Here is a 24,713-nt window from a genome sequence, read left to right as displayed (position 1 = left end):
GTCAAACACCAGAACAATCTTCCTAGAAAGGTGGCTAATGCCCCAAGCTGTCAGTTTTTAAGAGGCATTTGGACAATGCCCTTTATACCAGGCTTTGACTAGGTCAGCCCTGAACCTGTCAGGCAGTTGGACTAGATATTCACTGTAGGTCCCTTCCATAGGCAATAGCCTTTTCTACTCTTTTGTATTCCATTCCATTTCTAAAAAATGCTAACTGTGATAGCTCCAACATGGAAATCTGTAGGTTACACTGTTTTTTGCTAATGGGTACAGTTGTAAGACAAATGCTATGTATTACAAAAGTGCCTGATGAGACTTTAAGATGTGCTAATTGGTTTGATGTGTATGTCCAAAACCAGATTGTATTAGTGATTATCGTTTTTGTGTATGGCATTCTGATACAGCAACTAATACAACTTTGTTACTGTTCAGGGAAAGAGCATAGAGACTGAGTATTTGTTGTTTTTCTGGGGAGTTTTCCTGTGCATTTTCTGTTATGTGAGAAAATCCACAGGTAACTGTTGTTATAGCTCAAAAACCAAACCCTACAGAAGGCATGACTATGTACAGCTACTTTAGAACCTGTGTTCATAGCCTCCTGTGTGGATGACTGTACCTTAATTACTCAGCATAGTTACTGGCAGGCCTGAAGCCAGGGAACCTTACTGCTCCAGAGATGAGGGATGAGGTTCCCCATGGTACATGGCCCACAGACAGCAGCCTCCTTTGCAGGTGCGGGAGGGAAGTGCTGGTACCTCCCTCTGTGTTGGTAGAGCTCTTCCTTTCCTGTTCTTGTCAGCTTCGTCATGTAGCATCTGGTACTCTATGAGCTGCTCTCGACAAGACTGTTGTCAGCTTTTGAAGCGCCTTTTCTTGTTCATGGTCCTGATGCTATTGATGATGTTGTGTTCCAACACCAGGTGAATTTTCTTGTGGAAATGCTATTTTGAATTTTTTTTGATTGCCGTGTTTGGGGCCCTTACCAAACAGCTTTAATAGGACAATTTGATGCTCTACAAACTAATGAGGGGCATATGATTTTACGTGCTGCACCAAATAAACAAGAGGCAGACAAAGACAGATCGCGCGTTTCAGGCCGGCTTGGCCCTCGCAGCCGGAGGATCTCTCGCTGGTCTCTCGCTTCCGGGAGCCGGAGGTGCTGCTCATGCTGAGGGCCGGGGAGGCCGGCAGGGGTAGGGGCGGTGGAGGCGGGCAGGGACTAGACAAGCACACCGAGTCATCCCCGACCTCCCCCGTCGATGGCGCTGCCCCTGCCCCTCTGCCTCGCCACGGCCGGCGAACTCGGTGCCGCTCCCGGGGGCAGGGCCGAAGCCGCTGTCCCCCGTTCCCGCCCCGGTTATGAAACCGCGGGGGAGGGGCCAGTGCCGGCCGCCGGCCGCGGCGGCGCCGGGAGAGCGGAGGCCGCGGGAGCGCAGGTGAGAGCGGGGTGGGCTTTCCGCCCAGGCCGCGGGGGCTCCGGGCCGCGCCTGGGGCTGCAGGGCGGCCCGGAGCTGCCGGAAGGGTAAGAGCCTGCGCCGTGGCCGCCGAGCTATATTTAACACGGGCAGATATCCGTGAGGGCCATTCAGGAATTCTAAATAAGCTCAGCGAGAGCACAGGCTCAGCCTAGGGATGCTTTGCGGGAAGGCGCTGCCGCTGCGGAGGGCGTTTGGGGCACGGCGCGCTGGTTGCAGAGAAGGCTGTGGAAGGCCCATGCTTTTCCTCAGGGGCCTGCTGGTGTTGTGGCCGGCATAACGCGGGACACGAGTGGCTGAATCCCACCGCCGTCAGAAGAGCAGTTCCGGTGTGGTTGCCAGGCAGTGCAGGAGCCCAATCCAAATACCAGGTGGTGGTTGTGAGGAAAAGTGGCCATTATGGAGGAAGTACCTTCTGAGCCCACTTGTTGCAAGGCCAGTCAGCCCTGGCCATCGTCACAAAAATTCTGACCTTTTGCTTTGCTGAATCTAAAGAGCTCAGTGTGAGTTACCTGAGAAACAGTTAGGGTAATCTGTGGTTTCACAGATGTACTTTATGCACATCTTTGGGTTTTGGGTTTAAAAGTCTGGTAGAGGCACATCTGTCAAAACATAATCTAGTGCTTTAGGATACGTTAATTTTCATATGTGAGCAAAGAAGATTTTATTGAACCTGTTTCTCTCTTCAGTAGAGAACAACAAAAAGCTAGTGTCATCCAAATGAAAGAGGATACAGGTCTAATCACTACCTTCAGACTAACTGGGATATGTTCCATTCCAGTTTTTCTCTCTGTCCTCTGGTTAGAAGTGTATGACAGTCTTACCTTCCATGCTTTGTTTGCTTTCAATGGTCAGACAGAATGGCTCCAGTGAACCAGCCAAAGGACAAGAAGCGTGAGAGGGCATGTCAGCATTGGCCAGAGGAGGCAAAATCAGCTGGGAAGAAGAAACGGGACTATGGAGAACGAGGGAATGAGAAACAAGAAAAGAAGTTGTTTGTGAGAAAAACACCTAAACCCTCAGGGAAAATCGGTAACATTTCTTCAGGTTCTTATTTTTTTCTCCCTACCAGATTTACAACAAATAACAGGCATTGACTAGTTGAAGAGGAAGAATGCCAAGAAGCACGTTCAGACATGAGTGTTCAGATGGGGTTATGTTGAAGTAATAGGCAGACTTGTGTTGGGGTAGTACATCCTCCAAGTTTTTGTCTAGTGAGTGTGTGTGCATGCATGAATGTTTAAGTTTTGAGACTCTATACCCCTTGATAAAAGCCCGAAGCACTGAAGATGCTGTTACAGCTCATTTGAGGGTGGTCAAGTTTTATAGAATTCCTGTATTACAAGATCTCTGCTTTAGTGTTGGACAGACCAGTCTTGGTAATACATTCTTATTGTCATGCAATTCCGAATGCAATTGTTAGTTTTAAGGCTGGTGTCCCACAGCATCCAGTCTGAACTGGTATTTGAACCCCATTCTTTTCCTGTTCTAAGTTTTGCTACACTAAGTAGGAATACTTTCTACCTCTGTTCAGATTATAAAGGACAGAATTTCCTCTAATTTCTTCTGCTTATGTGCATTTTTTTCCTTTAGTGACTAACTTATGAAAAAGACCAAATCTTAATGATTTTTCATGTCATGTGGAGTTGTGATTAATTTCTAATATACTGGAAAGTTTAATCCTTTGCATTTATTGAGGAAGTTGTCTAGCCTTTATCTACAGCAACTTCATAGAATCATTTAGGTTCAAAAAGACCTTTAAGATCATAGAATCCAACTGTTAACACAGCACTGCCAAATCCACCACTAAACCATGTCCTTAAATGCCACATTTGCACATTTTTTAGAATATCTTTAGGAATGAGGACTCATCCACCTCCCTGGGAGGCCTGTTCCAATGGTTGACAACTCTTTCAGTGAAGAAATATTTCATGATAGCCAATCTAAACCTCTCCTGGTGTATCTAAAGACCCTTTTCTCCTTTCTATCACTTGTTACTTGGGAGAAGAGACCAACTCCCCTCTTGCTAAGCCTCTTTTCAGGTGGTTGTAGAGAGCAATATGGTCTCCCCTCAGCCTCCTTTTCTCAGATAAAACCTTTAATTCCATCAGTGATTTAGGAGATCAATAGGGTTACTGCCATGTGGAGATACTATGTGTTTTCTGTACGATTTTGGCTTAAGGATCCAGAAATTACTGAAGTGTTTTTCAAAAGTCAGAGATACAGGGATTCTATGATTTTTGCACATTTCCATTGTGTGGTCTGTAAGTCCAAACTTGGAGAAGTTAGCAGGGTGAACAGTGACTGTGGAGGCAAAATGCTCTGTTTGAAAGGAGATCTGTCTATAATTGCAAATAGTTAAAACATCTTCTGTAGTTAATTTAGCTACATGATTTTATTGAAACTTCATGACCGATTTTTGTATTTGGTAAGCATCTGCCATTCCTGTAAGATACTTCAGAAAAATGAGGCTAATAATATTTTTCCCTTAACCCTTTCTTAAAAAGATTAAGACCTTTGTATTTGAGCTTTCTGGTTCTGTGTTCCAGTTTGTATGTGTTTGGAATTTTTTTTCTCCTGATTCATATATGACAGTTTCTGTTTCTTAAAATTAAACTACCTTTTTAGAGGGTTTCTTTCAGCTGATCCTAAAAAGGCCTGAAGCTTTGTTTCTTAATAAGTTATCCTTCATTGTAAAATGGAATCTGAAAAAACCCCTCAATTTCTGTCGCCTCTGAAGAAGGAACTGTGGATACCAATTCTTCAGTGAAAAAAAAGCAATTAGAATAGAAATACTTATGTAACTATTTCAATGTGTGACAAGTGTTCTCACTATGTGAACAAAAAAGTGTGCTTTTCTCCATCATTGCATTAAAGAAAGATTTAATTAGGTTCTAATCATATAGGATGATCTGCATGTTTTCAGTCTTCTGTGTTTGTTTTTTTAAAATAAGTGTCCTTAAATGAAAATAGCATTTGTGTTTCTTAAGAAATGCATTTGACATTTAGTTTGCCTGGGACAGACCATTGTTGTGGGGATGATTAGATCACAGACATGGAACTGAACAGATCCAATTTTTATGTAAAGGTCCCTGAAGACAAAAATTTGGAACATGAACAAAATCTAGAAACAAGCTGTGCTCTCAGCAAAAATCACTCAGAACAGAAAGGTTTTCAGGCAGTGAGGCATCAGCAAGTCTATTATCAAAAATAAAACTGGCAGCGCTATAAGCAGACTGTATGGGCTACAGCGTGAGCAGACAGAAAGTTCTGATTCACAGCAGGCTTTTCAGGAACTGTGTGGGAGCTCATGTTGCCATACTTGGGAAATTTTCAGGTGTTCCTGCTGATCACACATGTGACTTTTCTTTTGCTGTATGCATGGGCTTACCACCTCCCATGGCATATTTCCAAGTTGCTGGGGCTTTGGATAGCAGCATTGCATTTTGGGTATGAAACATTGAAATTGTATGTTGTCCAAGAGGTGCACCATCCACCTGTGGCATTACTTTAGTCCTTTCCTGTTATCTTTTATAAATCTGTGGGAAAGAGAAGGAAAGTTTAACAAGAGGAAGTATACACAAATCTCTGGTGGCCTATGGACTCCATAATTGCAGAAGCTGTTGCACCTTAGATGTGTAAGAATTATTTAGAAGCTTTTATCTTGTGGCTGAAGCTTTTCATGGATGTAGCAGAAAATGCAGATGTCTTCCTATATTGTTTCTATTGAATGAGCATGACAGGTGTTGCTAATCAGTAGGTTTTACTCTTTTCCTCACTGGCAGGTTGCAGTGGAGGTGGGTTTGTGATGAAAAACAAGAGAGTCCTTTCCTCTCAGCTCGAGCGGCGATGCAGCATTGTTCATTATGTCTACCAGAAAATGCTGGGGGGCTCCATGCAGGCACAGCTCAGGCAGGTGAGGAGTGTATCCTTCAGGACCTGTTGGACATCTCAGCTCCCTACATCAAAAGGTCTTCAGCACAAGCAGAGGAACTTAAAGGAGCCTAAAAAGTTCCCCATGTACACAGTTTGTGGCTCCAATTTTGGTGCACCCTTATGTTTCTTAATCCTGTAAAATGGAAGAGCTGAGATGACTTTCCCTTTTGGTTGACCCAGCCCTGCCAATTTTTATCCTCTGTTAATTCTATACTTCCTTGAATCATATTTAAACTTGTCCACTCTCCCTGTTGAGTTATTGCACAGTGATACTTTTGCATGCTGGTCTGACTGTTTTGTCATACTGTTCTTGTATCCACACTACTTTGCCAGTCTTGTCACGTTGTTGATTTTTTTTCCTCTTCACAGACATAGTCTTCAAGTCCATAATGTTTTACTGTTTTGTAGAGCCAAATGCCTTTCATTTGAAAATTAATTCTTCCTGTAACATCTGTAGGTGGGAAGCACCTGGGCGAGCTTTGTTGTTAAGATTTTGTGTGAACATATTAACATACATGACAATTAGAAATTGTTAGCATTCCTCATTCAGAGAATCTCAGGGATGCTTGCAAAAGTCATAATTCTCTTTACCTTTTGTAACAGAGATTGGAGCTGGCTTTTCTGCGTTCTCTTTCCTCATACTGCCTCTTTCGAAGAGCAAGTCCCTTTGACAGGAGAGTGACATGTCTGGAATGGCACCCAACACACCCCAGTACGCTAGCTGTCGGTTCCAAAGGTGGAGACATCATCCTTTGGGACTGTGAAGTACTTGCTAAAACCTGCTTCATAAAGGGGGTAAGCCTTTGTATGTGAGGAATGGGTGGGAGGGAAAACTGGAGTACTATGAAATACTGCAGATAAAAACTGAGGTTTGTTGTGAGAAGCACATAAGGGTCTTGGGTTTTGAAGTAGCTAGTTATGGGTAGGACTGAGATGCAACAGCATGTCTGTTCCCAAGTCCCAGACTATTTTAGCACTGGGGAAAACTGAGGCATGGTGATTAAGTTCATAATGAAGCAGCACTTGGTCTGTGCTCAGTGGAAAATACAGCAACTGGCAAAACCAAGGGATGCCAGAAACAAGTAGGCAGAGAGGGTCTGTCTGGTTTAGGTCTCGATCTTTCTCTGCTCACCTTTTATTGTGGCAGATGAAGAAACATCTTTGGGGAGAAACAAGGTGCCTTCATCTCAACAGAAAAACTAAGATAGAATGAATGGTGTGTGCATCTGGCATACCCCCTCACTGCTGTATTCAGCCATTTCCATTCCAATAGGGGATCAAAGACTTTGTACCTTTTATCACTCTTCTAAGTTAAGATAGATACACATTGAGAGGTCTGTCCTCCAGAAATTCCAGAGTCACTTTTCTCTTTTTGTAAATAGTGTGGTGCCAGACAGCAAGTACCTTGCCTGGGGACTGAAGGAATTGCAGATTTGTCCTCCAGGAGGGCAGCTCCTGGTTTAGACAACCATCATGTCAGAGACATGGTTGTCTTTCCTGCTTAGAGGACTGTGGTGTGTTTCACTGTTACTGTTAAAGACATAGCAGTGCCTGCAGACTTACAGAACACACTTTTCTCCTTCCCCATCACTCAGTGGATTTTTCTTTTGTTCATCCCCTTCCTTGTAGATGGGAGCTGGAGGGGCCATCACAGCAATGAAGTTTAACCCTTTTAACCCTAGTCAGCTGTACACTGCGTCAGTTGCCGGCACTACCACCCTGCAGGATTTTAATGGCCATACTGTCCGGGTCTTCACCAGCACCGAGGACTGGGAGTAAGAATACAGTAATGCTTTGGGCCTCTGTGTCCTGCTGGCAGAAAGAACTACAGAGAGCAGGAGAAACAGGGAGAGATATGTTTGTCTCTAATATGTGAGAGCTGGGCTTCCTCTTCCCCATATACATGTCCTTTATTCTCTGAATTTCAGGGAGGCTTATTCTTTTTATTTTTCCTTGAAATGGGGTAGTGGGTAGGAAAGAGCTTTTCACTAGTGGGGAGGGACTCTTTGATGCTGCTCTTCCTGTTGTACATGAGTGAGTGGGGATCCAGTGGATTTCCTTACTTGTGTGTTCTTAACACATCAGAAAGCTCTGTGCCCTGGGGACTGTCTAACCTCTTCATCTGCTAGCAGTGCTGCTTGATGTCAGGTGGTTTTTACAGGACAATTCATAGTTCTCTCCACAAATACCACTGACTTCAAGCAGTGCCTGCCATTAGGGTCACACCAGTTAATCCCACCAAGCTTCTGGTGCTTGTCTAAAATACCAAAATTGAGTCTGGGTTCCTTCAGTAGTGAGTGAAAAGAGGAGATGAATTGCTAGAAGCAGCTGTGAGAATTATCTTCTCAAGACTGTTGTTTTTTCTGTGGACTCAAGAGGAAGCCTGAGATCTTCAATTAGTTACTTGAGTTCTGTGCTTAAAGGTAAGTGAGAGAATTTGAGTTAGCTTTCACTTTACTTTCCCCCACCTAATTCTTTCTGAGTGCAGCTTTCATGGTTACTTTTTAATTTGTCTGTTCCCCTGCAAGCTTGTAATAGGGCAGAAGGTGAACCCAAGTCATGCTGGGATGACTGGTGGGGTGAGCAAGGAGAGATAAACTGCATCCTGAGACCTAAGTAGTTGTTCTGTGAGCAGCAGATGGAGTGCATTTGAGTAGCAAAGAGTTGAGGGACTCCCAGGTAGCGCTCTTTTCTTCTGTCCTTGTGTAGGGCTTCCACTTTTCCTCAGTAGACCAGCTAGGGGAAAACGACATAACAACAATAACAATACAACATAACATAGAACATAACATTCCTGCCATGGGGTTAGCTTAAGTAAGATTTGCACTTGGCTTTTCCTGCTTGTTGGTACCTTGAGAAAGACCAGATACAGCACTGGAAGCAGCCTAGGGAGCTAGTCAGTGTAGTCTCTGTAAGAAAAGCTTGGTGCTGGGCTATGAGATTTTACATGGTTTATGCATGGAATGGTGCTGGTGTTGCTTGTGATCTCCTAAGCATGGTCTGAGCGAGGTAGCTCACTGCAGATTAGTCCTACCTCCATACAGAAGCAGCAGTCCTTGCTGCTAATGAGGTTTGCAGCCCAAACTTTGAAGGCTCAGAATGTATGTGCTTGGATTTGAAACAGGTTAGAAAAAAAGAGTTCTTGTGTATGTGCTCTGCCAGAAAGCAGTGCTTGTACCTAGAGAAACCGACAGTGTGTACCAGGAGGTGACTGTTGAGTTAAGATTTTCACTTTCACTCTAACCTTGATGTCTCTTGGCTTTGTGTGTATTTCAGAAAGGGCCAGGAGATTCTCTCGGAGACATCAAGTTCAGTCCTTATGAGGCAGAGAAGCTTTATGTGGCATCAGGTGATGGCACCCTAAGTCTGCAGGATCTTGAGGGCAGAGCGGTGCAGGTGATCTCTCGTGCCCTGGACTGTGGCCATGAGCATCATAATGTTTGGTGAGAAGAGGGCACTGCAAGGTTAATTTTCTGTTCCTTGGGGTTAATGCTGTGTTGCTTCTTCATCTCTGCCAGTGTTAGGAGACTCTTGGTATGCATTGGTCCCATGGGGGAGCTTGGAGAAGACAGGGTCCTGGTTGCTAGGCATCACAGGGCACGTAGGCTTTTACATTAGCTGAGCGTGCCACGCACATCCTCCCATGTTAGTTTCTGGTGGTGCCATCTCCTATCTTGCAGATACTGATGGCTTTTCACTTGATGAAATATGAGGTGAGAAGAGCAGGGTAACTTCCTTCTCTTCATTGTTGTCAGTAGTCTGTTTTGTCAGTGGCAGCTCAGGTACCGTAAGGAAAGCCACACCACATTCCTGCACAATCTGAGTTTCAGTTTATTGAGTTTACCCCGTGGCCCTTTTGCAGACTTCAGGCTCATCATGTTGACTTCCATGGTCTTGAATTCTTAGAATAATGTATCTTGTAAGTGAAGCTTTTGCAAGAAGTTCCCAAAGGATCCCAGCTCTATTCTCACTGCCCTTCTTCTGGGAGAGCTGGCATTAAGACATATGTCTTGATCAGATAAGTTTCTATTTAGTTTTGTTTCCTGGACCATGAAGCTGAGACAGTTTGATGTGCAACTCTTCAGTCCAAAGCTTCTGTCTTTACTGCTGCTTCAGTGTTTTGTGGAAAATGTAATTTTAAAGCTGTTTCTCCACATTTGTCAAAGTCCCAAGGATGTTCTGATCTTTCCCAAGGTATTTTCATGTGCAGGCACAAAGTGGTTCTTCAGTCTCAGTTATGTGCCACTGTTGCAATGTGTTACACTACACCTAATAAGCACTTCAAAATGACTTTGAAGTTGTTTCACATTCAGTCACAGACAAAACATTGCTGATAAGCCGTCCTTCTTCCTCATACTCAGACCCATACCACCAGGCAGGAGATTACAGTTACAATCTGTTGCAGTCTCCCTTGTCAGGGAGATGTGAACCAGAACTCCACTGCCTTCACTTTCTTGAAGGAACAGCACTGATTTGTGTCTTTCCCTCTAGTTGCTGGTACTGCAGTGTGGACGTTTCTGCAAGCTGCCGTGCAGTGGTGACAGGTGATAATGTGGGCAACGTGGTCCTGCTCAGCACTTCCGGTGAAGAGGTTTGTATGGCTCCATGCAGCATCTCCTCTACAGGAATCTTCATGGCTCATGTGCTTTCCTACTCTACAGGGACCCTGCAAAGAGGAGCAAGTGACTTGCAGCTCAGGAGATGAGTTCACTCATTGTGTGGGTGGTGAGAAATCCTCCACTTCTGCCACCCAGTAGACATTTTACATTGTTGAGTATAATGGTAATAATTTCTAAACAAGGAATTATTACCTGTCATGTGCTGCCCCTTCCTTAAGAGTATTTGCTACTAGCCAGAGTAATTATAGGGTAACCTGAAGATGTGAGCACCCTCTGCCAACAAGCTTCACACTTCCAGAAACTTAGTGCCCTGATGGGAGTAATTTAGGAGGTACTGCTTTGCTGTGCACCCTTCCATGACCTGAGGGTAGGCACGGAGCAGCAATGCAGTGAATGTTGGGATGGAAATTGCACTCCTGCCGTTGGACACGAGAGGGCAGGCAGAGGCGCAGACTGTGAGTCTGGAATGTGGTGAAAGAGGAGAGAGTACTTGGAGTGGGCCCTGCTTCGAGTCCCTGCTGTACTGTCACACTGGCACTGCCCTCTCTGCTGCATGTAAGGGTAATGTCTGTAAAAGTTTGCCACCCAATGATCTGTGGCTAGAGGCAGCTGTGCAAAACAGTGGGCAGAGTCAGGAGTGCTCCAGGTGACTTGTCCGTATTCAGTGTTAGTTGCTGACTTACTTTTTTTTCCCCCTGAAAGAATGTGACAGTCTTTTCTGCAGTAGGGAGATATCCATTATTCTAGAGAGGATAGGCCAGCTTCAGCCCTTAGATGAGAGATAACCTTCTGGCTTTGTATAGAAATTTATTCATGGCCACTTTGTGTTTAGTTGTTGTTGTTAATTGAAATATTTGTCCTACCCTCATGTTTCTTTGGTGACATGTTTCTAGAAGCCAATTATATCTTCTCTCACTTTTTTTTTACTTAAATGAAGGTTTTTTTGCTTTTCCACACAAAGCAGTTCCTTCCATCTTGTTATCTTGGCAGCAGATTTTCTCTACATGTTCCAGTTTGTTTAAATCTTTCTGCAAGTGAAAGGCTGGCACTGCTTAAGGTCTTCCAGATGTGATCTTGCTTTGTACAGTGACACTAATATTTCCCTCCATGAAGGCCTGGGCTTGTGTTTTCTTTTCTCATAGCTGTAATAAATTGTCAGATCAAAGTTTTTCTAGAATGAAATAGTTATTTCCCAAGGTCATTCTTTTCCTTTCTTGTTTCCAGTGAATACACTCTTGGTGAATTGTAGAAGATTTGTTACTCTATAAATGTGAGACCTCTTTACTTGGCACTAGTAGATTATAATTTCATTTCTTTACTCCAGATCTTGATTATTTTGTTCTACATGATTTTCTGTTTCCTGCAGGTCTGGAAGCTGAAATTGCACAAGAAGAAAGTGACTCATGTAGAGTTTAACTCCCGATGTGAGTGGATGTTTGCCACAGCATCTGTGGATCAGACAGTCAAAATCTGGGACCTCAGAAGCATCAAAAACAAAACAAACTTTCTTCATCTGCTTCCACATGAGAAACCTGTCAATGCAGGTGAGTTAAGGATTTCATTGCATGTTCCATTGCACTGGATTTCTGCAGAGAGTCCGCTCGGCTCAGCTTTTATTGTGGTGGCAGTATTGGGTTTTACTCAGATTCCAAGTTGCATGGTAATTAAAGCAAGGAAGCTGTTGGGAATGTGTGGCCAGAGGCAGGGAGGTGGCTAGGGCAGCTGCAGCACCTTGTTAAGACTTGCCATACAAACTGTGACACTGTACCTTAGAAGTGAGTTTGAAAGGAGCAGTGGCTGAGATTAGAAAACTGAATTTATTGGGGCAATCCCTTTAACAAGAGCAGAGAATGGAACTCAAACCTCTGTTTCTTGGGTGCAACTTCACCAGTTGATGGAAGTCCAAACTGCAGGTATTCATCTCATTATTCCACTGTCTTTCCACTTGAATGAGCAAGTTCCTTTCTTTGCAATGTTTCCTCCTGTGATTCTGAAATGAGAAAAAATTTCTTCTTAGGTAACCCAGCATGGTAGGTGTCAGCTTTCTTTTTGTAAGAGTTTTGAGTTTGTTTGAGACAGGTAGTCTGTCCTGTCAGAGTCTTACCTATTGGGACACACAGCCATATTCACATATCAATTAAAGAAATAGTGATGGATTTTCAGTCAGTGAAATGTGACACATTTCTTGTCAGTCACAGCATTGTGATCTTTAGTTTGCCTTATTGTCCCACTTTCCTAGCTTACTTCAGCCCAACACATGGTGCCAAGCTTCTGAGCACAGACCAGCACAATGAAATCAGGGTTTACTCATCTTCAGACTGGACCAAGCCACAGCATCTGATTCCACATCCACATCGGCAGTTTCAGCACCTCACACCTATTAAGGTGAGTTAAGTCTAAGAGGAGCATCATGCTTGGTGCTAGCAGCCATCTGCAAATCAAAAATGGTCTGATTTCTGGTCAGGATACTACACTGGTGGGTGGATATTTACACTGCTGCAACTCCCAGTGGAGCAGTGTTCCTCAAGCTGTGGGTGGGATATAATAAGAGTTGCTCCCAGTGTCAATTGTCCGGATTGTGTCAGTGCTGAGCTCTGTTCCTTTCCCTAAGCTCTCCATGACTCTGTTTCCTGATCAGGCGACGTGGCATCCTCGCTATGACCTCATAGTGGTAGGTCGCTACCCAGACCCCAAGTTCCCCGGGTACACGCTGAACGAGCTGCGCACCGTGGACGTGTTCGATGGAAACACCGGCGAGATGGTTTGTCAGCTCTACGATCCAAATGCTTCTGGGATCATCTCGGTGAGCTGAGCGCTGCAGCTGAAAGGGCTGTCAGTAACACTGCTCTGTCTGTGGGAAAGAGGCATGGCTTAGGGACTAGAACAGTATCCAGTTTACTTGTGACAGACTCATGCTGCCATGGGATATGGCTGCCAGCTAAAACTGCTGACTCAAGCAGGGCTAGCCCGTGGTCCTTTGTGGGGCTTTTGTGATACTCTTAGGGAACACTTTTTTCCAGATGGTTTGTTGCTGTTATATAAGCTGTGGTGCTCTTATGACTGTTACATAAGCAGTGATGCTCTTACAGACTCTGTGTTTTCATTTTCAGCTCAATAAATTTAACCCTATGGGAGACACACTGGCTTCTGGCATGGGTAAGTGAAGAGAACCTGGGGCACTAAATGTGTGGGTTGTAGTCCCAGGAAAGGGCTGGCTTGTTATTCCATGCCATCCATGAAGCAGTAGAAGAAAACAATGGAGGGGGAAAAGCCTTTTCCTGCTAGGCTGTACCATTTCCCTTTGTTTAATTTATCTCATTTCCTAGGCTGCAGAGCCAAGTTTAGTCAGCTTTTCACAGGCTGTGTGGGATTAAGTTAGCTGGCTATAGATTTAGGTCTTAGACCTGTGACAGATGACACTAGGAATTACGTATATTTCTTAGTTAGATCAGATTTCCATGGCTATGTGGACACAGCATCTGCAATAACTATTTTTACATCCTCTATACTTTGGAAATACCTTAGGAAAAAATCTTTTTGAATTTCTGGGATTTAAGTGACATAGCCTAAGGTATTATGATTGATGCAGAGTTTCTGATATACAGTATTTAATTTTTCTTCTCAGGCTTTAATATTCTGATCTGGAACCAGGAGGAGATGGCAGCCAAGAAGCATGAACATCTCTTGAAAGCCATGACAAACGAGGAGATTGAACCATGAGAGAACAGGGGATTGGAAGCTGGAGTTCATCCAGACGTGGAGGGCAGGGACAGGCAAACCCTGGCACAAGCAAACTCAAAAGCTAAGTTAATGTCTGGGGAGCTGCAGGAGATGAAAACAAAAAGCAGTGATTCTAAACCGCAGGGAAGGAAGTAAAAAGAGACCGGATCTAGAGAACTGCTTTAGTATTTAGATCCTTTCTGAATCCCAGCATACAAATTGTTGGCAATGGGAGTATTAAGCTGTGGAATTAGACTTTGTCCTTCCTCCCCAGATCTGATGTTGCTTCCGTGATCCTCTTGGCCTCTCTTTCTAGAAAGTTATGTCAGTACTTGGTTCCTCCAAGTGGAGTTACTGCTCATTTTCTGAGGCACTAGGAGAACTTCAAAGACGTTCCCAGATCTTGCTGAAGTTACTGCTTTCAGCCTACCATATCTGTTTGTCATCACTTGTCACAGGTTCCCATTTCCTGTAGTCTGCAGTGGAGCAGCTCATGACAGGGTCCCCAGCTTGTTCTAGTCCAACCAAGCTGAGAAACCATTTGCTAACAGGATTAACACCCTGAAAAGATAGAATGTTCACAGGGGTGAATTTGTGGATAGCTTGGGTATCCTAGGAAACACCAAGCTTTCCCATATGCAAGCTTGGAAAATGTGTTGGTCAAAACATCAGGCTTAGCCTGTTCTCTGCTTGCAGCTGAACCACAAAGAACGGGATTCCAGAGGTCTCTGTCATTGATTGCAAGGACAGTATGGAGCTGGGCACCTACTGATTCTGTAGTTTCTATTTTCAGAGTCTAGGCTGTTTCTTGCCAATGATTAGGCATTTTTTTTCACCTATGCCTATGTGCTTCAGGATGTTTGGTAAGAGTGTTATAAAACAAATGAGGGATTTCTTCCAAATACCCCTGCTCAGAGCCAAATCTCAAGACTGTTGTTAAAGGGTTAAGTTTTGCTTTTTCTACTTTGTTTACAAGGCTGCTGCTGTCCCAGAGGTTGATGGGATGGGATGGGCTCCAGGCCTGTGCAGATTCTTCACATTCACGTTTATAGTTTTGCAATATTAATATCAATAAAATTTTGTACTAAACTAAAATTCTTTGATAGAGTGGCTGCTTTGAGGATACTGCTGAACTGCTTTCATAGGGGAGAAGTTTGAAACCTTTATACAGGAGGGCTATGAGACATAGTAGTGGGTCTGCAGCAGACCCCTCCAAGTTGGACAGGATGCATCATAAGCTGTATCCCTGAATAGCTGCTGCAGTCAAAACCAGTTTATGTCAAATCTCCCTGTGTGATGTGTGGGATTGTGAAACAGGGAATTCCTTTGGGGGGGTATGCTGCAGTAAATTGTCTGCTTTCCAACACTGAGCACAGTGGTGCTAACCCTGTAAACTCCTAGAGAAGAGGAGAAGAGTTCACTGAGAAATTGATTTTAATAATGAAATGTATTGGAACAAGTACAGAAAGTCATTCACAGTCAAAATGTCTAAATCATCATAAAAATCTTTTCTGTGTGTGTGCAAAATTTGGTGCCTTTAAAAATAACAGGTCTGGTCCTTTTAAATGCACTTTCTATTACCTCTTTCTTGTGCCTGTTCTCACAGGCAGTAGCTTTTTCTTTATGACTGTCTTGCTGTGCAGGAGACCTAGTCCGTATCTTCAGAGGACAAAAAGGTGAGGAAGATGCTGAGAACAGCAAGCTGCTTCTGCTGATTTAGGGTTCCCATGCTGGCAGATGCTGATTACGGTGTGGAGAAAAGTCCCCATGGTACTCCTTAGGGGGAACAAAAGGAAATGTTTGTAACCTAAGAACTGGCTTCTGTATCCAGGAGGGGAAGGGAACTGCACCAGAAAGGGAAGTAAAAGTAGGAAGTGAATGTGCAGTTTCACCACGTGAAGAGCCTGTGCTTCTGGTGCCTGCTGCAGTCTCATTTTCTGCCAAAAACTGCAAGGCAGGTAGTGAGCACTTGGTGTGAAGATCTCTGCAGCAGCTGCAGTGTGCAGAGAGGCCAGGCTGGAGAAAGAATCACACTTTGGACAAAATGCCCAAAAGTGTGTCAAATAAAGGAATCCATACTGGCCTGCCAATTCTGATCCTTAATGTTTGTTGTCCATCCAGTAGGGAAGATAGGAAGAAAAACTATAGAACTTGGCATTTAATCTAGTCTTAGGTAAACAGCTCTGCTACATCTCTTAATTACAGCATAAAAACATTGTGCTAGTAAAGCATATTCCTTGGGCTGAATCTGGATTACCTGGAGTACTGGATACTCCCTTTAATAAGTCCTTGAAGTTCAGATATGGGAAGTAAAATTTAAACTTGGGATCTTTAGACAGAAACCAAGTTTCTTATCTAGAGGGACTTTCCTTTCTAGAGCAACATTGCACAAGAAATTGAGTGTGGGTTTGCTTCGGTCACAGAAATTGCTCTCTCTCATGAGAGAGCTTTTTTGGGTTTACTCTTGATTCTACTCTGAGCCCAATCCCAGGACTGACTGAAAACTGCTAGGTTTTCAGGCTTGTCCTGATTTCAGTACAGTCCTCTCTTGACCCACAATGTGAGGAGGGGAAAAAAACCCCAGTTGCCAGCAGCAGCTACTTGACAGCAACCTCAAGAAACGCTTTACATTTCTCCCATCATCTGCAGAAGTTCCCTCTGCATGGACAGTAGATGAGTCTTGGTGCATTGTTGGTGAGCTGTACCCCCAGCTCAAGTTCAGCCTTTCTACCATCAGCAGCTCTATGATGTGAGGGAAAAGCACTCAAAGTGGGTTGACCCTGAAGGGAAATGCAACTGGATGTGGCAGCTACTGCACGCCCAAGCTTCTCTGCCACAGCCATGGTGAGTGGTAACGTTTACAGTCACTTGAAAGGAGGAAAACTTGAAACTGGCCATGTTGGGAATCATAGACTGGGTAAGCTGTATGAGGACCAGAGCACCACAGAGTATATTGGCTTCAAAGTTAAGGTGTCATTTCCTTAGAGTAGCTCAGTTCTTTTTCTCAGTTATTTCCAAAGGATGTCACCTTTAGAAAGTATCCAGAAATCAAGTCCAGTTCTGTTCTGGGAAGTAAAGGCCAAAATAGAAGAATGCTGAGTAACTGAAGGTGCCCAATCATCCTTAGGGGCAACACAGCTCCTTCCTACTGCCTGGGAAGGAGTTGAAGCAACTGTCAGGCCTGCTCTTCTCCTTCATTGGAGACGTGCCGGTAGCCAGGGGGCTGAGACTGTATGCGAAAGAGTACAGTCAAGAGGAGAATCAAGAGGAGAAGGAGAATGGATCCACACACAGCCAAACCCACAAAGAGCTCTGTAAGGGAGAAAATAAGTGGTCAGCACGGTATCACCCAGACTTTCCCCTTCTGCCACACTCTGGTCAAGCCTGGGCTCACCTGTGTCATGCATGCTGCTTGATACCTTGCATTCCTGCTCCCAGTCCTGGGGCACAACAGGATCTGTGAGTTCCAGGAATCTTTGCAATGGGCATTTATGCTGACAGCCAGGGATTGTCAGTGGGAAGGGCTCCTTCCCACTCTCATTCCGGTAAAACATCTCCACGGAGAAGTTACTGAAAACAAAATAGAGCAAGGTGGTTTTTTTTCTCTAGTTCAAGTCATCCCTTCCCAAAAACTAAGTGTGCACACCCTTTCCTTTATTCTGGTGATAAGTTTTCCTCATGAGTCTTCCACTAGGAGCAAGATTGCATGCCCCAGGAGTGGAGCCTAGCCTAGGTGTCTAACCCTCAAGGTGAAATCACAGCAGACGTCTTTACTGCAGCCCTCACCCATCATCCTCTTGGTACAGTTCAAATAAATGACATGAGGCGTATGGTGCTTGGTTCTTGTTGTAGACATCTAGAGCCGTCTGCAGTGCCACAAGTGTGGTGTCATGCTGAGAAAGAGGGAAAAAAACCAAATCAGTCACCCTTAGGGATGTGTCAGGGCAGCTCAGACCATACCAGTAATGGAGAAGGCAGTGCAGAGGGGACGTCACCTTTGTAACTTCCATCTGGAAATGGGAGAGGAACTGTACTGGTAGAACAGTGGTCTGTGATGGTGCCAGAGAAGGGGAGGAAGTGAAACAGCCATATGCACTGTTTTTCTGAGAATTAATCTCTAGAGAGCAATTTGGAAGAAATACTTGGCCTTTCAGGCAGTAGGCTGCTGGAAAGGGGAGACAACTGTATCCACACTTCTGAAACATCATATTTGAGTAGCATCAACCCATCTAGCAAATAAATAGTGTCTCCTTAAAGTCTGCCAGTCTTGTTCATGAGCCTGAGCTAACAGGAATAAGGACACATTGGGAATTTTCCTCAGGGATCCCAGAAGAACGATGCCAAATACTGCATCTCCCACCCAGTCAGAGGCAAAGATGCATGTCCTGGTGACTGCACGGGGGCTGTAGGGAAGCTAGAAAGGGTTAAAACTATCACCAAACCCCAATCCCCTGCAGGCAGGAGGAGATGGCTAAAAGCCAGCCCCAGCTTTAACTTACCGCTGAATAGACAAGCAGTTTTAGGTTCTGATGGGCAGAAGCATTTGCTGCTTTGGTTAGATTTTTCCTTATGTGATCCAGCAGGACCCCTGAGGAATGAGAACAGCTGGTAAGAGGCAAAAGCCAGAAAGAGCAGCACAAGGCTCCCTCCCTGGTGCACTCACCGCCTTGCAGACGAGCTTTTTCTACCCGGTTGTGGATCCCAAACAGAAATTCAAAACCAAAGTCTTTTAGTTCCTTCAAGTGAGTCATGACTTCTGGAGTCACCCATCCAGGCAAATCCATTTTGTGTGCTTGCTAGAAAGAGAAATAATATTCATGTGCAGGTAGCACAGGTCACAGATTAAACAGAGAAGGGGAGGGTGTCTAGAGACCTGCCCATACTGCTGCTACTTTCCTACGCTATTTTAAATATGCAATATAATATGCCCCTTTCCTATTTGTGCTTTTGAACCTCACACTGCTATGCTGGATACAAAGAATATATGTGGGTTTTGGTGTTATTCCAGAAAATAGTAATGAGAAGAATAAAGATTGCAACTTAAGAGCTCCATTTCTGTGAAAGCACAGCTGGAATGCAAGGTTATGTTCTAATTGATACAATAATCTTAGGGCATTAACTTTACATGTGGGTAATTCTGCCCTGCAGATGGCATGCAGTCGAAGGAAAAAAAACAGGTAAGTGAGTGAACACAAACTCAGGGTTTCTGGTGTAGCTGCACCTATTTCCCTGGAGGCTCTGAGGACCACTGAAAGACACTAGACAAAGTTAGCAAGTGCTCTGTGGACAGAACAGTGGGATGCACCACTGACAAAGCCGTGTACTCAAACCCAGGAGCCCGAGAACTGGGAACCAAGAGAAGAACTTGCTTTGCAGCCAACCCATTACATGAAAGGATTAGTTATAATGGCAGAGAAACAGCAGTTGTGGTTTCCCGGCATTACTGAGAACAATTTTCTTTGCTGCATCCCATTAGATTTCTGGAAGTTGAGGCTGAATATCCTTAAGGGCACATTCTGTCTGAGTGGTTCAGAGAAATTCCATCAGCAGCTTGGATATTTAGTTAGTTCTTCATTAATTTACAAAGAGAATCACCGGTAAGTTCAGCTATTTCTTGGACTTTTTTATTGTCTCCGTCCAGATAGCAGAATGACTCTACTGGCAGAGGTGAGAAAAACAATCCTCTTCAGGGCACTTTTTGCATGACTTACTAAAAAGGAGGAAGACCAAAGAAGCTGAAGAGACCAATCAGCCTGAGGGTACAGTTCTGAGTGAGAAACACTCTTTCCTTAACAACATTCTGGTTTTGCTTTGGGACTGTGGGCTGTTCTCAAAGTTCTTTGGGATTATAGTGGTTGTCACCTGGCCTTCCAGGCCCAATCTGCAAGTTCGTTAAGTGAAATTCTGGATCTCTCTGACCAAAGGATATTTTTTTACCAATACATGTTGATTCACCTGTGATTGTTACAAGATAGGAAATGAGATTTGTGATACAAAGGGCAGATTCACATAGGACAATGCAGCTTTGGACTGGAATATTCTCAGCTTGTAGCAACCCAAGCTGCTACTTTACATAGAAAAGTGCAATTCCCTGCTGATTTATCTTTTACACCCCCAAAATAGTGCACACCACTGTATACCACTGCCAGCAAGCGAAGCAGTCTTGCACTCTCATAGAATTAGTGTGACACAGTGTCAAAATGCTTTGGTTTACTGTGTCCATAATTCAGTAATTCACTAGTTTGACATGAAAGATCACGCTGTACAGTTATACACTGAGAAACTTGTGTGTAACAACTTTAAGTATCCTGGATTTGTGACCTTTAGTTTAGCGTTACCACAGCACAGCTAACCCAATTTCTGATTTTCTTTAAGTCTTCGTGAGATATGTTTTCAACAGAAATCGACTCAAATACTGAGTTTGGTGCCCCCATCCCAAATGGTAAAGGGTAACATCTGTCTCTAGAGTCTTTCTCTGACAAAGGAAAATATGTCAAAAACAGATGTGAGTGAACCCCGCTTAACTTAGATAGCATTATTTTCTTTTAGATATGGCATTAAAATAAGCACAGAAAGATAAGTGATTGATTTAAAAAAACAGAGAGGTAGAGATATCACCAGGAATAGTCCTAATTAAGGTCCCAACTTAAATAATAAATTTAATGTTTCTTCAGTTTGCAGAGATCTCATTTCTATGGTATTTGACTTAGGCTGGTCAACAGACACTCTAAAGATTTCAGATTGCAGTCATTTTCTAGCGACTTTCAAGAGAGGTACGGCTTTTTCTGACTCTGGCATGATATATATCTGAGCTACAGAGTGGGAGGTTATAGGGTGCAAAAATAGGTAATTCTTGGCACATGCCTCTAGTGAGTGGGAGCTGTTATTATTCTGAAATTAGAACATTACTTCTAATTGTAAGGTGAAAAGTTGTTTCACGGGATTTTGTAAAATAATTTCCACCAAATCCAGTGAATACTAAAGACCAGATTCCAGTGGGTGTAAGATGATGGCCAGACTTACTTCACAGAACAGTGTGTCATATACACTCCATATACTCTCGAGAGAGATATCCCGGATCCCAGTCTCCTTTGCCACCATCTCCAGGAATTGCTGTAGGTTGGACAAAAGAGAAAGGTCTTCAATTTTCTAATCTCATACTGTATTATATGCACTGGTATCCCTTCCCTTTTCTCAGAGCTCTGATTATATGGAGGTGATAACTACAAGCCTAGAACCACCTTATTCTCATGTAAACAGTCACTTACCCAATTCTCTTTGGTCTTATTTATGTATTCTGCTGAGTGCCGTGTTTCAGTCTGTAGCTGTTCATACCGTGGACAAGGGGTCAAAGGGAACTTCAGTAGCTGGGCAGAGACAAGAGCAGCCAGGTCACCAAGAATGCTGGAGTACAGAATTTGCAGTAAACATGCACAGCTGTAATGAAACCCTGACTGCATCTATAAACAGCCTCAAGTATTGCCTGCTGACATACTCCCGATCATGTGTGGTCTGCTCAGGTGTTGCACCTGACATGTTGAGTGAACCCAGCCCCTGAATTCTCTCATCTTCTTCTGAAAATACGAAAACCTCTGCAAGGTAGGTCCCAGGAGAAGTTCAAGACAATCTGAATCAAGACTATAGCAAATATTTTTGGACACTACACTACTTGAGTAGTTAATACATGTCTTTGAGATGAACTTACCCTTTCATCAGACTCAGGGACTGTGTGCACAGGGATAGGCTGCCAGGAGATGTTAGGGTTGAACATCTCTTGTCCTCCTGGGGGATAGAGGCCTGCCAGATTGGCCTCTGCACTCATCAGTGTCCGATCACAGTCTGTGCTGCGGATGAAGATCTGCCAGGACAGGGACAGTGCACCATTACTAACGCTCCTGCAAGCGGTGATGCTCAGGCACAGGATGATGCACTCGCCCAGGAACACTGCCAAGTGCCCTGCAGCTGCTCATGGACAACAGGGGAACAGGAGTCAAAGGGACCGAGCCTGCTGATGTTGGCCTGGACAAAGCTGTAAGGACACACACAGAGACAATCTGCTGTCTAATACTGGAGCTGTCTGGTCGGGATCAATGGGATACGCAGGTGCAGCGTGCAGAGGTTAGAGATAGAAAGGAGTCTGAATCTGAGTCTGAGGAAGGTTCAGAGAAGAGGAAGACAAAGATGCAGAAAACTATGGGTACAGATAGGAAATGTGCCATATTTGCAGAGCAGGACTGAGGCAAACTCCTGCATTCTGCTGTCAGTTCTAGGAATGACTGACTGTGCTCAGGAAAAGAAATGGCTTCTTCAAACCTCAGTTTTTCCATCTGAGAAAAAAAGACAAAAGTGATCTGACTAACAGGAGAGTAAACAAAAACAGGGAGTGCTGGGATTTTATCTGATCATTGTGGGCTCTTGGGATTAATGGGCCAAGACTTGACCATTCTAGAGCTCAGAAGAGAGTTCTGAGCCAGAAAAAAGGAAAAATGAGAAAAATACAGCAATGTTCAGAAGGTCAACATGGCAAAACTTTAGTATTCTGGTATCTGTGTACTGAAAACAGTTAAGGGGAAATAGAGAAACCAGTGATAAAATAAGAGGACCAACAGGAAATCATAAATAAATGTCCCAGGAAACAGCATGTTTGATCCAAAACAAGAACAAAAAGCCTGAAGAATGAAATATAATGTAAAGATAGTGATTTTTAAAGTGTTAGGACAGAATCGTAAAATATATATATACTCTATATAATACCTCTCATGTGAAGTGTACATCAGAAACTTTACAGTCACAAGAAAAAAACCCAACTGTCTGCCCACTTTTACCTCTTAACAGTGGCTTGAAAAAACTGACCCTGTACTCATTAGACGGGTTTGCTTTTATCCTTGGTAAGCTCTGAAGAAATGAGATATTTTAAAAGATAAGGACCTAATTCTAGAAGTATCATAAAAACCCCAAGCAATTAAGCCCTAAGTGTACATGCTTTCTTCAGCACCTTTTGCCAGGCTCCAGCTTGTCGCTGAGTCAGGTGACAGACAGTCATATGGTGTCACCCAGAGGCAACACTTCTTACAAGGGAGGTTGCTCAACTTGAGCAAGGGTTCAGGCTTGGTTAGCAGAACAGCTTTTGTTTGCACATCTTGGTTTGTTTTTCTTTCTCAAGCAAGAGAAGGAAAAGAGTTCCAGCTTGCAGAAGGTGTATAAGAGTGAAGTATGTTTGGAAAGGAAATAATGAGGATAGTTAAAGGATCTGTGTTTGAGACAATGCTGGAAGTTTTGTTGATGAAGTAAATGTCAAAGAAGGGATGTAATCTTAACTGTGACAAACTGGGTTCTTACTGGGAAGCCCTAGAAGGGGAGAAACGTGGAAAAGTGTATGGGGATTCTTAGTTTGCCCTGTCTGTATAATCAGCTAATTGAGCTCAGATAAAATAACTGAAGTGGTGCAGAGCCTGTAGTAGGGCAAGAGGTCTTGGCTGCCTGCTGTCCATCTGAACAAGCCTCTCATCTGGACACCTGTTCATGTTTTCAATTGACTCAGTACCAGTTGATTATTAGCAGAGGTACTTGGGAGGACTTTTTATTTCCTTACTTTTTTTTATCTTTTATCATTTTGTCTGTGCTTAGTACATGGTTCCACAAGGGCTCTGTGACTTTTTCCAAAAGAAACCTACCAGTTTCTCAAGAACTATTATAAAGTGTGAGGACATCCTAATGAGAGAGAGGGGAATGAATAGCTTTGGGCAACTGTCAATACTTTACAGTTGAAAGGAAATGAGAGGGTCATTGCTGGCCAGTAACTACTACTAATATCTACTCTGGTAAGATTGTACCTCAAGTGCACTGGGGAGGGCAGGGCCAACACGGGCTGCATTCTTGTGAGCTATTGTAACAGGAAAAGAAAATCTCATAAGCTCGAGTAAGAAACAAATACCAGCTACAACAAACATTGCTGTTTAGTTCCCTGGACTTCAGAGTGAGTGGCTCGAACAGTCTCACAACTCTGGCTGGATTTGCCTTCCCACCCCGCGGCCAGACTCAGCACAGAGCCTGCGTTTGGGCCCTTCTTCTTCTTCTTGCAGTGGGAACGGGCTAAGAAACGAAAGTACTTGGAGACGAGTCCCGGCGCTGGCGTTTCCCTTCCCAAAGGAGCCACCCGCAGCCCCAGCCCGCGCGGCGCCCCGGGCCCACCGTGGGGCGGCCGAGAGCGCCGCTCCCCGAGCCGGGGGGCTGGCACTGACCTCCTGCCGCCGGTACGTGTCGCTGAGGAAGTCGCGGTAGCGCCGCCGCAGGGCCTGGCCCAGCTCCCACTGCTGCCGCATCCCCACCTGCAACGGCACCGGGCGTCACCGGCGGTCTGGAGCTCGGCCCGGCCCCCGCCGCCCGCCCCGCCTCGCACCGCACCTGCGTGAGCTGCCCGAATCCCTGGGGCCAGGCGCTCTCCTGGTATGGGTCCCGCGGGAAGGCCTTGATGGGCGAGCGGTCTCCGTGCCGGTACACCTGCGGGCGGCACCGCGTCACCCCGGCCCGGCCCGGCCCGGCCATCGCGGCCCGGCCCGGCCCGACTCCCCCCGCGTCCCCCCGTCCCCCTCACCAGCGTCACGAAGCGGAGGCTGCGGGCCCGGGCGGGCGGCGGCTGCAGGCACAGCGCCAGGAGCAGCAGGACGGCGCCGCCCCGCCCGCCCGCCATGGCGCTCGCACACCGCCCGGAACCAAGCGCCAGCGGCCGCCGGCCCGCGCGGACGGCGTTTCGCAGCGCACAGCCCCGGCCGCGCTCTCGGCGCTGCGCCCGCCCCCGAGGAGGAGGATCCCGCCGGTGGGAGAGCCCCGCTCAGGCCCCTGAGCCTCGGGCTGACGGCCCTGAGTTCTGCTGTCAGCCCTCCGGAGGCTTCGCCCTGGGCTGCAGCCGCGCAGGCGCTCGGTAGGAGCGGCGGGAATGAGGGCGCTGCGGTGTCACCCCCGC

General features: G+C 45.0%; 3 protein-coding genes across 5 annotated transcripts in view; 2 read left to right on the top strand and 1 right to left on the bottom strand.

Moving 5' to 3' along the window:
• Positions 1 to 1,358: 1,358 nt before the first annotated feature.
• DDB2 (damage specific DNA binding protein 2) lies at positions 1,359 to 14,845 on the top strand. 2 transcript variants are annotated; one of them, XM_054515311.1, is made up of 11 exons: positions 1,359 to 1,436; positions 2,335 to 2,507; positions 5,261 to 5,391; positions 6,015 to 6,206; positions 8,688 to 8,854; positions 9,903 to 10,002; positions 11,397 to 11,574; positions 12,270 to 12,415; positions 12,669 to 12,833; positions 13,141 to 13,186; positions 13,656 to 14,845. In XM_054515311.1, exons 1-11 carry the CDS (start codon positions 1,360 to 1,362, stop codon positions 13,748 to 13,750), a joined length of 1,470 nt encoding a protein of 489 aa, XP_054371286.1. In that variant the 5' UTR covers position 1,359; the 3' UTR covers positions 13,751 to 14,845. The 2 variants fall into 2 exon arrangements, with proteins under 2 accessions (XP_054371286.1, XP_054371285.1); XM_054515310.1 differs by having other exon boundaries at positions 2,335 to 2,522.
• A 321-nt stretch (positions 14,846 to 15,166) lies between these two features.
• ACP2 (acid phosphatase 2, lysosomal) lies at positions 15,167 to 24,612 on the bottom strand. Its single transcript, XM_036384687.2, has 11 exons — positions 24,345 to 24,612; positions 24,155 to 24,250; positions 23,992 to 24,078; positions 21,456 to 21,608; positions 21,019 to 21,117; positions 20,774 to 20,863; positions 18,414 to 18,546; positions 18,250 to 18,338; positions 17,537 to 17,643; positions 17,145 to 17,320; positions 15,167 to 17,062 (listed from the first exon to the last, which is right to left on the bottom strand). Exons 1-11 carry the CDS (start codon positions 24,438 to 24,440, stop codon positions 16,926 to 16,928), a joined length of 1,263 nt encoding a protein of 420 aa, XP_036240580.1. The 5' UTR covers positions 24,441 to 24,612; the 3' UTR covers positions 15,167 to 16,925.
• The window catches only part of NR1H3 (nuclear receptor subfamily 1 group H member 3), a 31,340-nt gene continuing 30,742 nt past the window's right edge, over positions 24,116 to 24,713 (top strand). The window contains exon 1 of one of the 2 annotated variants that reach the window (XM_036384695.2): positions 24,116 to 24,196. The gene's annotated coding sequence lies outside the window, so the exon portion shown is untranslated. Of the gene's footprint in view, positions 24,197 to 24,598; positions 24,672 to 24,713 lie in introns of those variants that run through there. The other variant, XM_036384692.2, reaches the window with a different exon arrangement.

Source organism: Molothrus ater, chromosome 6 (genome assembly GCF_012460135.2).
Source record: "Molothrus ater isolate BHLD 08-10-18 breed brown headed cowbird chromosome 6, BPBGC_Mater_1.1, whole genome shotgun sequence".
Classification (NCBI taxonomy): domain Eukaryota; kingdom Metazoa; phylum Chordata; class Aves; order Passeriformes; family Icteridae; genus Molothrus; species Molothrus ater.
This window is presented reverse-complemented; position numbering and strand designations above follow the sequence as displayed.